Source organism: Electrophorus electricus, chromosome 2 (genome assembly GCF_013358815.1).
Source record: "Electrophorus electricus isolate fEleEle1 chromosome 2, fEleEle1.pri, whole genome shotgun sequence".
NCBI classification, from domain to species: Eukaryota; Metazoa; Chordata; class Actinopteri; order Gymnotiformes; family Gymnotidae; genus Electrophorus; species Electrophorus electricus.
The window spans coordinates 24,973,665-24,990,074 of record NC_049536.1 but is presented as its reverse complement, the minus strand read 5'-3'; the positions used below and the strand labels follow the sequence as shown (position 1 = coordinate 24,990,074).

Sequence of the window (16,410 nt, the reverse complement as noted above, 5' to 3'; positions counted from 1 at the left end):
ACAGATAAACAGAGCAGTGTTGCCTCTGACTGCTGCCATCACAGTGGAATAGGCACAGACCCAGAAGCTTGTTCATGTTCGTGGACCTAAACTGAAATTACATAGGTTTTTTTTTTTTTTTTTTCTTCTTCAGTTGTGTACATATACACATTTACCTCTCTCTCTCTCTCTCTCTCTCTCTCTCTCTCTCTCTCTCTCTCTCTCTCTCTCTCTCTCTCTCTCTCTCTCTCTCTCTCTCTCTCTCTCTCTCTCTCTGTGTGTCTGTTTGTGTGTGTGTGTGTGGGGGGGAGGCTTGGTCACAGAGCGACGACCGCCTTGTAGAGTATATGTAATATTTCCCCGACACTAGAGAAGTGTTGATTAAAGCATAATCTCGGTGATATACGGATTAAACCCTACTCCGAATTAAAATAGGAATTCTTCCCTATCTTGTTTTGTGGCTGAGCCCCCTTAATTTAAGGCGATCTGAAAGCAGGAAGTATGCCGTCAGCCAATCAGATTCCTCGGCAGACAAGACAAAACATCCCTAGTGCCGCCGAGGCTAAAAATAATGCTCACATAAGCTTTCATTGAATTAATATTGCTTAGACCTTTTTTTTCCAGTTGTGCGTGATTTTATCACCGTTCGTGATAAAACGACATAACCTATTGCTCTACGGATAAAGTGAGCAGAGATGGCTGATGGCGGAGAGACTGTGGAAGGGGAGGATGAGCCACCCAATATGAGCTATCCCCTGGTCACGGTCTCCGACTTGTCCAGCCTCACCGTCGCAGGTATCGTCCCTCGTTGGAAATGCTGTGGTGTTATGATCGCATGCTACAACTGCTATAACATTTTATAATTAGATTTTAACAAAACGATTCTCTTCTAGAAGATGTATGTACATATGTACATCTTTCAAAAGCCTGTTAGGTAAATAGCTAAGTATAAATAGCTAAGTGTCCTAGCTTTATATTTGTTCATAACATCGAGTCTGTGTCTAGTAGGCCGAAATCTGAAGGAATGGCTGCAGGAGCAGTTCTGTGACAAGCCTCTTGAGCAGTGTGAGGACATGCGTCTCCACAATGCAGCCTACGTGGGAGACTTGGACACCATCAAGAGTCTGCTGCAGGAAGACAGCTTCAAGCAGTGAGCCTTCAGTCCCCAATCTCAGAGTGACTGCCAGACATGTCTTTAATACATACCCCTTTTTCTGGCATTGTTTTTATACTTAAGGTAGTGCCCTTCTCCAAGGTTTTTTCCTCTTGGAGTATTGCATAATGTAATCAAAAATTATATATATATATATATTTTTTTGTTCAGAACTCATTCATCAATTACATTATTGCATGTGCATGAGCTCGTGATATCGCTTTCAATTTCCTGCCCCTACAGACGGATCAATGAAAAATCGGTGTGGTGCTGTGGCTGGCTGCCCTGCACACCCCTGCGCATCGCTGCCACGGCCGGCCACGGTGAGTGTGTGGACTTCCTCATCGCACAGGGGGCTGAAGTGGACCTTGTGGACGTGAAGGGGCAGACGGCTCTGTACGTTGCCGTGGTTAATGGCCACCTGGACTGCGTTCGGATCCTGTTGGAGGCTGGCGCCGACCCCAACGGCAGCCGCCACCACCGCAGCACCCCTTTGTACCACGCGGCCCGGGTGGGCAGGACGGACATCCTGCAGGAGTTGGTCAGGTGTGCTAGTAGCCTTGTGCTGGAGAAACATACGTACACAATCACCAAAGACATTATTAGAAACACCTAATTTGTACCTATGCTTACTGGCCACGTTTTTAGGTACGTCTGCCTTATAGGAACATTTATAGGTGTACAACCAAAGACTATCTGCTGCAATGCACAATTTGTCTGCCGCCCCTCTGCTCTGGGCAGTTTATGATCACTGAGCCAACATTAACCAGATGGTATTTGGAGAAAGACCTTCCTCAACAAAGCAGAAAGGTCACGATGGTGGACTTGCACTGATATGTGTGTATCAGGCACTGTAGTGTTGCCGCGTTGAGTTGTCTGCCACACAGATATCCAGTCCTGTGGTCAGAGAAAGAGTTGGAGGGTGGCTGACAAGTTTTTCATTCACCAATCCAGCTAGACACATTTCTTCCTGCCATATTCTGAAAAAAGATATTTTGAGCAAAATTGTAAGTTCATCTGTGCAGCACATTGTGATACCCAGTCAGTCTGTTTTGTCAGTGCTGTCTGTGTTTGGGCTGAAATTTTGAAGGTGAGAAAAATGGTGAAAATGTAAACATTCAAATTTAAATTTATTTAACAGTGCCAGTGGCACATTGCAGGAATAGCACACCTGAACTGGAGCGTTCATAATTGCAGCGGGTCTTGTGTCTCTCTCTAGGTTCAACGCCGACGTGGACGTGGACCACCAACTGGGCCCGAGGCCCCTGTTCAGCGCCCGCACCCTCTCCACACTGGTTGTGTGCCCATTGTACATCAGCGCAGCCTACCATCACCTGCACTGCTTCCGGCTTCTCCTGCAGGCTGGGGCCAACCCCGACTACAACTACACGGGCCCCGTGAGCCGCGAGGCACTGGCCCGGGGCCTGGCTTCCTGTCTGCTGGACGCTGTCCTCAGGCATGGCTGTGAGCCTGCCTTTGTTAGGTTGCTGCTGGAGCATGGGGCGGACCCCAAGCTCGTGACCTGGGCGGAGCCTGACCCGGATACCATGGGAAGGGTGAGGGTCAACAGCGAGGCCTTGCGTATCTACCAAGAGGCCAGGCGTAAGTTACCTTTACCAAAAGGGATTTCTTCTGGTATAAGCCTTGTCTTAAACTAATGAATTGAGTCCAAGGCATGGATTTACTCTTGGTCTTGCTACCGAAACCATCCAGTCTGTGAAAAGCCAAGTGTGTGTGTGCAAAATAAATAACAAGACATGAAATTATAAATAAGTACAAAAAACTTTTATGATGGCCAGTTTGAAACAAATTGAGTTCTGTGCTTTGCCGTTGTGCAGGGTGGTGTGAAAGAGCAGTGCTGTTGTCTTGCCTCCCTGTCAGGGTGTCCGAGGCGGCTGACTCACCTGTGCCGCATCACCATCCGCCGGGTGATGGGCAAGCACCGTCTGGGACACATCTCCTGCCTCCCCCTGCCCTACGCCATCAAGAGTTTTCTGCTCCACGGAGACATCCGTGGGCCTGACACACCAGCGCTGCAGACTCACGACTGAGGTGGTAGCGGCCGTCCACGAGCACAGAAGATCTCAACCTGCGCTGAGGAGCCCCTGAGAGGAGCAGAGATGCACCGGTGCCTCGATTCTGCGGAGAGCTGTGGAGGCCAGCCGCTGCTGCCACGCCTTCGTCTTGCTCCTGACACTGCTCCTTACCCAGGGGAGGGGAGGTGCTCGGTGCACCCTCTCAGAAGACACACACTACCACTTTCACGGCATGCCATTCTGTGAGTCAAGCATGTTGGTGCACATCAGGCTTTCTTTACGCAAGTGTACTTTGCAGCAAAATATTGTATAAAATGAATGTCACACTGCAGAATCATATTGACTCTTTATAATCACTTAAACTGTGATTAGTCTGAGTAGATGGGTAATTTATATTTAAGAACAAATTTTATATTTCTTCATTGTTATGGTCAATGTGGTGTGATAGGTAAAAGAAATAATCATAGCTTAATTTATGATCATTTATGGAATTTATATTATGCTTAGACATATTTTTAAACTTTGCCTTTGCCTTAATTTAAACTAAGATGCCTGAAATAAACTGTATTGCCCCTCGTTGTCTGTATTTTCCTACAGTGGATGTTTGCATTTACATTTAGGTGTGCTCTTCTCTGTTCTCTTTGACTCTAGAAGCTGTTGTTAAGCTTTTGGATACATCCGTTTCAGCCATCTAATGAAAGTAGTTTTGGCCATAAGCTTAATTACCATTCAAGTACAGGAAATGCAAGCAATCCAAACTTACTATAGAGCCTATTCACTGTTCACAAGCTATTGCCGACAACTCTACCACTGTGTCTCAGTTAATATCGTCTTGAGATCTCCCTGACATAAATAGACATGATATAGGAATCCTCTGAGGTTTCCAGTCATATAGGCTACTAAATTTCCCACTCTCTGGGTATAATTACACTCTGGGTATATGTTTTTTTTTCCCCCTCAAGCTTATTTGAAGTGTACTTCATGTCAGTGTTGTGACAGTGAAACCACATCTTGTCAAAAACCACAAACTGGAAAAAGCAAAGCGTGGGAAATGTTGGGCTCTGCCAGCAAATTGCCGACGGACCTCATTACACCGAGAGCCGTGGACTAGTGAGCCCCTCGTGCCAGAGAAGGGGAGGTGGGATTGCGCTCCGGCAAATGCGCTGTCAGATCTCGAGACATCATCGTCGTCGTCCTCATCGTCCTCGTCCTCACCCCCGCAGCCTTCTCTGTGTCTGCTGCTGCTCTAATACTGCTGTTAGGCCCTTCACTGGGAGAGGGATCAAAGCAGCCCAGACGCAGGCACCGTCTCCACTGTCAGCTCTGGAGATGCTTGAACCGGAGCAATCGTGTTCTTTTTCCGGTGGCTTCTCAATAGTGGAACTGGAGGAGTGCCAGTGACAACCCCAAACCCCGAGAGTGCGCTCTGGGAGTCACGCTTCCCACTGAAGCCAACCACTCCCCTTCCAGAGCACTCTGCCTGTGCCAAGTGGCCCTGACACGGGCCAATTCACTTCGAGGATTCACAATGTCAGTGTTTCATTGTGATTATTAACTTATGGTAACTGGGGGTATCGATGGTCCCTCTCCAAAATGACTGCTTGTTTTTTCTGCGTTTTCAGCCTGCAGGTGTCTTTTGAATAGGTCTTGTGGGTAAGGGTGGGGTGTTCTAATGTTAGCGTGCTATTGTCTGTGTGGCTCAGTGCTGTCCAAAAGATGGCACTCTTCTCATGTCAAGACGTTTTCTCTGCCTCTCACACACACAAACACACACACAAACACACACACACAAACACACACACAAACACACACACAAACACACACACAAACACACACACACACACACACACACACACACACACACACAAACACACACACAAACACACACACAAACACACACACTCACACACTCACACACACAAACACACACACACACACACACACACAAACACACACACACACACACACACACACACACACAAACACACACACAAACACACACACAAACACACACACAAACACACACACAAACACACACTCACACACACACTCACACACACACACACTCACACACACACACAGGCACACATACACACACACACACACACATACACACACACGCACACATACACACACACACACATACACACACACAAACACACACACAAACACACACACAAACACACACACAAACACACACACAAACACACACACACACACACACACACACACACACACTCACACACACACACACTCACACACACACACAGGCACACATACACACACACACACACACACTCTCACACACACACACACACATACACACACACACACATACACACACACACACATACACACACACAAACACACACACAAACACACACACAAACACACACAACAATGTGATCCTATTGTTGCTTTCTCAATTTCACAAGCGCTTTAACATGTCACCATATACTAGTTTTTCAGGTCATGAACATTGGCATGTTATTAGAGGAAAACTACACAATTTGTACTTCTAGAACTTTGACTTTAAGTGTGTAATACGTACACCTTGTCCATACTTCGTTTTAAAAAGGGTACTTTTTCTGAGGAGTTGCATCTGGGGCTCTGTTGCTCATTATACATTTTATTTCTTCCCAATTAACTTTTTTAAGCCATTACATGCATTTGATTGAATAATTTTTTTTATTTTATTTATTTTTATATACATTTATAAATGCATACTAAACAAAAGGTTTAATCACTGTAGCAAACCGTCAGTTGTAGCATTAACTTTGGATTGAATGAATAGCTATATATCTATTTTCTTGTAAGTAAACTGGTTTGGGTTGGATGAAGGAGCACCACTTTGAGTGACGGTCGTTCATGCAAAGGTCCTTAGCAGGTGAAAATACTGTAGCTTTGAGGCCCAAGTGACAGAAATTGAATAGTACTTACTAAATAGTGAACTTAGTAACTTTAGTCTGGCTTCTGCCTAGCTATTTGGATAATGGTTTGATTGGTCAACAAGCAACTGGCTACAACTGATCTCAGCTAGGTCAGCTATCTAGCTGGAATTGATGTTGCGTTCAGAGGGCAGCTAACAGGTGATTTTTAAAGCTCAGTTTGCAGGTCTGTTGTAATAATCAGAACATCAATAAATGACTGACGGTTTGTCATTGTAAATTAAGGCAGGTGGGCAGGACTGGGAATCGACTGAGACCCCCTTTATACTTGGCCGGTACATGCGTCTTGTGTGGTATCTGGATAGAGATTATCCACATGGAAACGCAGGTGTGAATGCCTCCAAGGTGCCTTTAAGCCTTATTAGCATTCATGAGGTGTTCTAGTGTTATTGGCTCTCCAGTTATATTATCACTTTTCAGTATGATAAAATCTTCTGGTAGTACCCATTTTTAAGTTATTATTCATGTTATATTGCCTAGGTATTGTGTGGCAAACATGATCAGGGGGTAGTCATATTATGGCAATATTAAAGTCCTCAGTATATTATATCTATATGAAAAATATGTGCTCTAATAATGTCTGCGATTAATTATATGGTTTTACTACCTTACTGGAGTTAAAGTGTGGTATGATGAAAACCATTTCTTTAGTCACTGTGCAACTTACTGAGTTACTGTAGTTATAGATGCTGAAGTAGTAAGAAGAAAGAGAGACTGATTCTTTTTAGAAGTATTTTACAGCCATAAAGTTTTGGAGAGTGCAGAACTCACATTTTGAAGTTCCAGTATCCTGCCTATAGTCTGATTTAAGTACAATTTATTGCCAAGATGTATTTTGCATTTTATCTGAAATGGGATATGGGATGTGGGTAACTGGCAGTCTAGCTGAATTAAGAATTTTGGACAGAGCTGCTGAATTAAGAATTTTTAACAGCGCTCCTTCATCAGCTGTTCAAGCTTCTGAAAAGAGGGGTGTGTATATATATATATAAAAGTGTTTATGCAAACAAAGCAACAACAAAACTACACACCTCATATTGTGGGGCTAGTCCAGGTTTAGTCCAGGTTTAGTCCATGCAAGGTTGGATACACTGCCTTCTTTCTTCAGGGGTGGGTTCACCACCAGGAGTCCACTCAGCTCTACAGTAAAATATCTGCTTCAGACATCACCGCAGAGCTCAGACAAGAGGACTGTCAGGTTGAGAAGCTAGCGGTGTGTGATATGGCAGATATCACTATGGATCACAAAATATGTGTTACTCGCTGTTTACTTTTTAACTTTTTGTTGCTGTTTCTAGAATATAGGAAATAACTTTTTGATGTTATAAGGAAAGGTTGATTTTGATATAAAAAATTCTTATAAATAATTAATTGGTATATTAGAATATTAGAATAATAATTGGTATATTAAAATTAAAATGTATATTAAAATTTAAAGTTACATATAATTTAGAATTGGATATAGTAAATATGAGATATTCAGAATTCATGTAGCCTGCAACTTATTTAATGTAAGTCTAACTTATTTGTGTTCTATACTGAAGCAAAGACAATTTGGAAAAAGAAATGGATAATGCTACCTACCTATAGTAGAAAACAGCTTTAATTTAGTGTAGAACCCAAAGAGAGGAACCTAAAGAGTCTGGCCCAAGAGAGGAGCTCCACTCCTATCACACTCTATATAGATGATATATTGTTACTGCTGGATTAGAGTTTCACATCTGCAGACTACACTACGTGTGGTTGGCTTTTCTAAAAGACAGTAGACTCTGGTGTAGATATCTAAACAACACCAAAAAAACGAAACAAAACAAACAAAAAAACCAAGCTAGTTACGATGAAAATCCCTGTCACATAGGGTTTGACAGTTCGGCTCATGTCCTATAAATGCGTTTGTTAGAGCTTACAGGTTTTTAGGTGGAAGGTCTGCAGATGATGTATGTTAAGTAGGAAATGCAGCAGACTGCATCTGAAGAATTTATTTGACCATATATGTGTGTGTTACATATAAAATGCCTTACTTTACTTTTACTGAAATTGGGCAACAGCTGCATGTTGTTTGGAGTTCATTTTAATCTCTCATTGCCTCTCTGAGTAAATCACACTTGAATTACGTGCACTAGAATTTCACTGCCTTAATTACAACATATTTTTCTAATGGTGATCTCACTTTCTCTCTATCTGTTTTCTTTCTTTTTTAGACGGCTTTTAAACTTCCCCTTTTGGTTGAAACATTGTTTGGATTTGGACACAGGGCAAACCATTTCCCCGTTCCCATTTTCTTATTTGTAAATCACCTGTGATTTAGATCACAGTATTTAAATTGTCTCCAGTTAGAAGGACACTGTCAAGAAGTCCAACGCTATTAGCATGCGGTCCAAGTAAAACAGGCCTTTATGTTTGGTGCAGCGTCAGGTCAGTATAACAGGATGGGTTAGCCGACACCAGCAATTCACAAATTAATGGTATTTTTTTTTTCTTTTTTGTGTGTGTGTCATGCGCATGCAGAATCAATTACAACAGGGTGTGTGTCTGTGTGTGGAGAGCTTTTTTTGTGCTTTTAGCAGACGATTGCGTGGTATTTGGAAGAGGGTGTGTGTGCCAGAATTCCGCTTTTATCATAAAGGAAATGCGATGCATTAGCAGGAGTTAAAAACGGGAAATATGGAATGGAGGAAGTTTACCTATAAATTCGTTGCTTGGTTTTAATTGGAAAACCAAAATTGCGCTTAATGTGACTTCTATTTCCACAGGCAGTGGTAGTTGTGAACTGCGGCAAACACAGGAACAAAGGATCGCAGATTAGTGTCCCAAAATCTCCACTCATGTCACTGTGAATTAAAAGCTGACCACTTACACTTTACAGCATATACTATCACACATCACTATCACTCAAAACCAGAGTCAGAAAAAAAGTATACCTAGGGAAATAAACAAATACTGAGTAGTAATTAAGCTATAAGTATGAAATACGCAGTAGTCTGGAGAAGCTGTAAGGCTAATTTGTTGATGTGGAGAAAGTTTATCTGATCTGGAGGTTTGGTACAGTAAAAGTATCTTTTTAAATTTATTTCTCCACATTTATCTCTCATAGAACTAAAAATAATGATTGCTATGTCCCTTCCAGAAAAAGTTGTAATTTTTTTTCCCCCCTTTTTCTTTGAAATACCACAGTCTCAGAATCATTCCAGTTCTGTAAGTACAGAGTATCTGTAATTGATAGTGTTCATTAAGTCAAATTACCTTTGGTTAATTACTTCAGTGAAGCCTCAGTACTGGGGAGCAGCTGAGAGCTGGACCGTACACTTGGCCAGGGAACAAAGCTATCAGGAGACTTGTCTGAGGGCGTATAGGCTCCCTCCTGAAATTAAACAGGAATTGTCACTCGGCTGACAAAACCACCATCCGACAACATCAGCAGTGGATCCTGAAGAGTGGAAGAAAAGAATTCCACAACCACTGTGGGAATGCAGTAAAATGTGTTTTCCTGAAGCCCAGTATCCCACACTTAAACCTGCAGGCATGGAAATTAGAGAAGGGGCTTGCGTCCCGGGAGACAGGGCCTACCCGAAAGGCTTGTGAATCCTACAGGCCTGGTGATTCATAGTGATGCTGGATGAAGTCACACAATGCATCCTTTCCACCACCGCCACACCAATCGCAAACCTGCCGTGGTTTCTCTCACCATAGTTTTTTTTTTTGTTTGTTTTTAATCATTATTTTTGAATCATACCATTATGTAAGAAAGAGTACATTAGCAGACTCCAGAAAGGTCTACTGATGGCAGTTCTGTGATACAGATCAAGTGACCTTGAAAAGGGAACTGAAATTGAGACCCGGGGAAGAGCAACAAACCAGGGTGTCCTGTTTGGACCGGGGCCCACTGCATCTCCCCACGCCCTCAGCCCCCACCCCCCGCACCCCCCTAGAGGGCCCCCTCAGACCGAGAGTGGGAACAGCTCCGAATCCGCAGCCCAATGCCACATCAAATCAACCGTTTCCTCCTCTGATAAGAAGACCCAAGTGAGCCTCAGTGATCGCTCATGAAGGGGAGAAGGGGGAAGAGACATTTAGAAGGCTCATGGTCCTGGCAGGGGCCCTGGATCGCTTGTCAGCTTCCCCCAATAGCATCTCGCATTTCTCCCTCAGAGACGAAGGACATTAGGAGCTTGGTCTCACGTTGTGAGGAATACGAGAAACTGTGTCCTTCAGCCTCTTTCGCTGCTGTTAGTGCATGCTGCTCATCCTGTAATACATACACAAAAGTCTCATCTTATGACTTCTCCACCATATTTTTATGAGATCCATTTGGCCATGTGGCTTAGAGCGTTACATTCCAAAGCCACCTGCATGACAGCTGATAAACGTTTTCTTTTTTTTTTTTTTGTTCCTGAACTGCATATTTAGGAGGAAGGAGCCTGAAGTGCAGTGGTTCTCTCCTGAGTCTGAGTGCTTGGGGCGAGTTGGTGTACTGGGCTGCTGTGATGGCAGGGATTCATATATGAGGAGTCAGCACATGAAAAGGAAGGCTCACACAGCTCATGTGGCACACAACCCGATACTCCCAGAGTGCAGGGGAGGAGAGAGGAGGCCCAAATCAGGCCTGCTCGCTCACAGCACAGTTCCTCTGCCATGCCTGTTTAGTGGGTCCTGATTCTGAAGGCTTCTGACCACACTTCCCCTTCAGCTTTCTGTCATGATCATGAATTTCCTGTCTGCTTCTCTTGACCCCCCCCCGGACATTAACAGTGACAGGCAGGTGTGGACATGATACTCCCTTCACTGCACTTGATGTCCTAATGTTATTGCAAAGATCACAGAGGTGAATTTATCATGGGTTCGTTCCAATTAACTTTGGCCATCGTCAGCATAGCAAGTTAGATTAAAATCTTTTGTGCATTGCGAGGCTGACAACTGAAGAAAAAGAATGACTAAGTTGCTTCTAGGTTATTTAATATTTGTCATGCCATTGAACACTTAAAAAGTGCAGATTTAGTGACACTGGTGTTTAATAGATGTATGGATACTCTGTATTCATACCACGGGGAGTGTTTATTTGGAGCCCTGATTGCTGCCGTGACCAGGAGGCCAGGAGACTGCACAGCTCTGCAGAGTCTCTGTGGATCTCAGCAGCGTTGCGTGACAGTGGAGTGAGGATCCTGTCCTCGGTGAATTCCATCCTGCAGTATATTGCTCTTGTGGTTTCCGATGGTTTCTGAAGTCTTGGAGAGGCCTGTTGATTTATAATCTCAGATGTCATTCTTCACAGTGATACACCACTGAGACAAACTGCAACCCTCCTCTATATCAAGGCAAACTGTCTCTTATTGTGCATATGAAGGAGCCATTTTACTTGTAGAGCAAAGTGAGCTATTTTTTCTTTGCACAGTAGCAAGTGTGTGTCCTCTGAAATCACAATTATCTTTTTGCTCCAAAGGCCACTACCACCAGATGTGCGTTTAGATGTGTATTATTCTGATAGTTTTTTGCAAGTTACACCCACAAAAATCACCATCTCGGTGGTCCCAAATATTTACCATTTGGATATGAGATATAGACAAAATGTCAAAGAAATAATGTGGAAAATGTAAATGGTTGTTCTTTCTGAAAAAAAGATCTTAGCAGAGTATAGAAATGAAAGGCACAGTGAGATTGCATGAAACATTTGGAGCACTGTTTGTGGCACGCTTTTGATATTTTGCTTTAGAAGTTGTTGTTGGATGTTTTGAGGAAGTCATTAATTTCTCCAGCAGTAGTGTGGGTACATATTCTGTAATCTGTCTCTTAGCGTAAGGTTTTAAATGACATGAGACGTGTGGCGCATGGGCGCAGGGCCTCACCCGTGCAGCCTGCCGACGCCGCTGGGCATCGTGCCGGGGCGGCTCGAAACCTCCGCTGTTTCGTCCCTGATTTCTTCCTCCCTCCAGCTGAGAGGACATCCACCCATTAGTAGACACAGCCTCTGTAATTTGCTCGTCGAGGAGGCAGGACCCTCCGTTTACCGAGGTCGCCTTGCTTCTCATTTTCTCGCCCGCACACCAGCGCCGCTATGCATGAACACCACATCCGCGCGCTTTAATCTACAGGATAAACAGTCCGTGCATTTTGAGAGCATCGCTGCAGTGCTGCATGGTCCTCCAAACGTAACCTGAACTCATTTGCACTCTGTCATCTTGTCCGAGGAGCCACATCAGACCACCTTCATACTGAATCTAGTTTGAGAACTGAAACGAGAAGGCTGGTTATTTTAAAACCTCACGCCTGTTTTCTCTCAGGTGCTTTTTCTTCATTGTTCCTATGTTCAGGTTTGTTCTTACAAAACACATTCTAAGACAATGTTGGTTTATAAATTAAGATTTTGCCTCTGAATGTTTTTACCTGAATCCAGCAAGCAAATGTAATCCTGACAACCTCACACGTGACCCACAGACTGCACCATGCACTGTGTACCGGTCCTGATATGTGGCCCCATCTCTGCAGCCTCAGTCAGGTAAAAACATCTACTCTAGTATATGACAGAGTGGTGATCCTTCACTGAAGACTAAATGAGTGATGGTGCATCAGAAGAACGATCTGAGGATGTAGTAAAATTTGTTCAGTGGACAGTACGTCCTGTGATCAGTTTCCTCTGGGAGTGCAGAATGAGTGCAGGTCTTATTTGTTTCTCGCTCCTTTTTCCCCCTTAGCCTGGGATACTGCGCCTGGGATACTGCGCGTGGGATACTGCGCCTGGGATACTGCGCAAAGCAAGACACAGAGGCAAAGCTGAAGCAGATAAACGCTGATCTGAGCCCGGAGAAGTCCCCGAGGTCCAAGATAACTCCTGAGCTGCGGACGTTACCCATCATGGCCAGCCTGCATTGGACTGCTCACTTGTGATTAATTCGAGCTGACTAACATGAGCGGCAATCAGTTACACATCATCTCCATATGTTTTATAGTTGTACCCTCTCACACACGGCATTGTGGGGGTGCTCTGAAACTGTCAAATGCAAGCAGACAACACTGTAAGACAGCCAGCAATACTGAGCACAAAAAGAGTCCTCACTTAATGTTTTTAATCAGAATGTCCATGGTCAGTGTTCATGTTGTCATATCACTTTGTAAACTGGGAAGAAGCAGTTTACAACCCTGTCACAGTAACCTGCTCTCGAGGCAGAGAGGCAGGCTTGCGTTCGTACAGAGAGGCCGGCTTGCGTTCGTACAGAGAGGCAGGCTTGCGTTCGTACAGAGAGGCCGGCTTGCGTTCGTACAGAGAGGCCGGCTTGCGTTCGTACAGAGAGGCCGGCTTGCGTTCGTACAGAGAGGCCGGCTTGCGTTCGTACAGAGAGGCAGGCTTGCGTTCGTACAGAGAGGCCGGCTTGCGTTCGTACAGAGAGGCCGGCTTGCGTTCGTACAGAGAGGCCGGCTTGCGTTCGTACAGAGAGGCCGGCTTGCGTTCGTACAGAGAGGCAGGCTTGCGTTCGTACAGAGAGGCCGGCTTGCGTTCGTACAGAGAGGCAGGCTTGCGTTCGTACAGAGAGGCCGGCTTGCGTTCGTACAGAGAGGCCGGCTTGCGTTCGTACAGAGAGGCAGGCTTGCGTTCGTACAGAGAAGCAGGCTTGCGTTCGTACAGGCCCCCGAGGTGCACGCTGACAGTGACGCTGTCAAGGGCAGCTCGGGGCGCACTCAGCAATCATCTCCGCTATCGTAAACATGCTCCATTTTAGTTTGCTTCAAACCTGCTCCGATAAACAGGAGGCAGGAACATACGGTGAGGGTGTGCGCGTGGGTGTTTATACGTGGACGTGTGTGTGTGTGAGTGTGCCTGTGTCTGGCCTAGGCAGAGTGGCTGGTAATTGCTTTTGTGTATTTTCTTCTGTCTGAGCGCGGAGGAGGAGGAGGAGGAGGAGGTCTGGTCCAATTACGCTCCTCTAACACGGCGCATAAACATTTCAGCTCTTAGTGTACGTCGTATTTATCGCTACGCACTTCCTACAGTAATGGTGGCCATATTTCTCTGATAAAAAGGGCTTGGTGAGGAGGCGAAGGAGGCAATGTGGAGGGGGGGCTTTGCATGAAACAGGGTGCTACACACTGCTACTCTACCCTGAGTGTTTGATGGGTGGGAACCTTGCCAAGGAGCTTGTGTGTGTTTATGCTGTCAAATGCATCCCACATGGGGCTCAGGTCTGGTCCTTCACCCACATCCTGTACTCTCCCCAGCAGTGTGCTAATATACACCAGTAATCAGGTTGCATCTTTTCTGTTGTCTGCAGCAGGACCGTGCACCTGCTCTGTGGCGGCCGCTGCTCTGGCATAGTCGGTTTCACATGCAGTCAGCAGGTTCCAGTGCACACAGATACTGCTGAACGCATTAGCGGCGATGAGGAGAAGAAGCCCGGCACTGGATGGGTCCGGTGCTCTCCTGCTCTTTAGAAAAAGCTGATCAGATATCAGCACTCTCTCCCTGAGAAATCATGCATATCGCCCTTCTTATAAAGTCTGCCCAACTCAGTTTTAGCATCTGATTAAATTCTTTTGCACAGCACCTGTGGACTGGAAATAATTTAGTTTCTTTGAAAATCATAAGTTTGCAGGCAACTATGGAAAATGTCCCTAGAGTTCCAGTGTGCATGTGCTCTTTTACTCTATGGACACCCTCCTGTAGCCCTGAATGTTTGGTTCCATTACATGTCTTCCTCAGACTTTGATTTACACCCATACTCGCACATTTCATTATTACGCCTACATACAGGGGTCTTGTTGGAAGATTTGAGTCTAAATCATACTCTTTCATTGCAACCACCGGACAGCATGTTGCTTTTTAGCATCCGACAGCATCGTAAAGCACAGTAATGAAAGCGGGAGAGGCCGGCCTGACGAATGCCCGCGCCTTGTCAGCCTCCGGGAGACCCTGAGCCTGCCGCCCCACTGCTGCGCGCGCCCTAATTCACCCAACAAGCTCCGCTAACTGCGCCGAACAATGGGAGAGAGAAGGTGAGCTGAAATCCTGCTTTGCTCTCCGCAGGAAGGTAAATATGCTTTTGGCCTCATAGTTTCCAGCAGCCCAGCTGCTGAGAGCCGAGCCTGGGACGTTGGGCAGATGTTACGACAAACGTGGTTCCTCAGTCAGGTTTATTTGTCTAGGCTATTTATATACACGCTTTGTTTATTTACTTCATTAGGTCTTGTAGTGTCTGTCAGCAGGTCACTTCCATTGAGAAATTAAGAGTGTTTACAGTTTTCCCCCTCAACCAAACACACGCACGCACACACATGGCGTCGCGGTGCTCTCTGATGGCAGACCACTTCCTCAGATGAGGTAGTTGGGAAACATAAGAAGGAGACATGTGTCCGACAGAGTTTAGCTGGTGCAACTCAGCACAAAGCAGCTCGATTCTCCACCTTGTACGTTGAATGGTGCTCACGGAATTATCACTGCCAACAGATTCAGAAAAGTCATGCCCATTTGTTTATGATTTTATTTTAGCAAACAAATAATTGCCACAAACTGGAGAATCAGAGTTAAATGAGGTTTTTTTTCTTTTCTTGGAGGTAGTGAATTTATCCACAGCTTGAGATGATATCTGTCTCCTCTGATCCCGTCAAGGGGATCTGGTGATTCTTGATCAAGACAGAAATGCTGCAGTTCAGTCGCTGCCACCAGATGTTTGTTCAGATGTTGTGTCTTGCTGAATTGAAACTCCTCACTTGTTTACAGACAGTATGTCCAAGTGGCCTCTCATTCTCTGTGAGAAGCCATCAGCAGCACACGCTCTGTCCAGGGACAGGAGAGTCCCATCCAATCGTATCACGGCCACATGCTTGTCCACAGCTCTGCTAAATTTGATCCTGCTGCAATGTGAGTACCCAGATACATTTTTATGCTAATTGTGGATGGGACCATTGTCTCTGTCTCTCTCTCTCATGTACAAATCAGAGTCATCAGGAACAGCTCACAGATAGTGGCCCAATCCTGGCCTGAATAATGTGGTGTGTGGGATCTCCATGCTCTTTAGCCTACAGCTAATTTTAGACTGTGTAAACCAGCCATTAAAATGTATATTAAATATGACAGATAAAAAGGATTTGTTGATGTGCACCAAACAAGGAAATCTGAGTATAGAGCTCTTGAAGGGTTTTGTCAGCGTTAAGCAGTTACTGGTCTCTCTGCGGCCCACCACGTTACCTCCTGATGCGCGGTGGGAGTATGGGACGCCCTGGTTCCCCCTGGCCCTAATTCAAAGCATCTTTCAGTGTGCGAGGCTCTGAAAAGGATGTGGCTAAAACAAATAAAAGAATCATAAAGACG

The 16,410-nt window shown here is 45.0% G+C and overlaps 1 protein-coding gene across 2 annotated transcripts; it reads left to right on the top strand.

The window, feature by feature from the left end:
- Positions 1-327: 327 nt before the first annotated feature.
- Positions 328-3,746, top strand: asb1 (ankyrin repeat and SOCS box containing 1). 2 transcript variants are annotated; one of them, XM_035523201.1, is made up of 5 exons: positions 328-774; positions 985-1,129; positions 1,376-1,678; positions 2,352-2,734; positions 3,014-3,746. In XM_035523201.1, the coding sequence occupies exons 1-5, from the start codon at positions 675-677 to the stop codon at positions 3,181-3,183; spliced, it is 1,101 nt and encodes a 366-aa protein (XP_035379094.1). In that variant the 5' UTR covers positions 328-674; the 3' UTR covers positions 3,184-3,746. The 2 variants fall into 2 exon arrangements, with proteins under 2 accessions (XP_035379094.1, XP_026865529.2); XM_027009728.2 differs by having other exon boundaries at positions 330-774; positions 988-1,129.
- The last annotated feature ends 12,664 nt before the right edge of the window (positions 3,747-16,410 follow it).

Bases quoted from the DNA above. Each gene is read 5' to 3' on its own strand.
- asb1 (XM_035523201.1), top strand. From the start codon at position 675: ATGGCTGATGGCGGAGAGACTGTGGAAGGGGAGGATGAGCCACCCAAT. The intron at 1,679-2,351 runs GTGTGCTAGTAG...GTCTCTCTCTAG, and splicing joins ATCCTGCAGGAGTTGGTCAG to GTTCAACGCCGACGTGGACG. The intron at 2,735-3,013 runs GTAAGTTACCTT...CCTCCCTGTCAG, and splicing joins TATCTACCAAGAGGCCAGGC to GGTGTCCGAGGCGGCTGACT.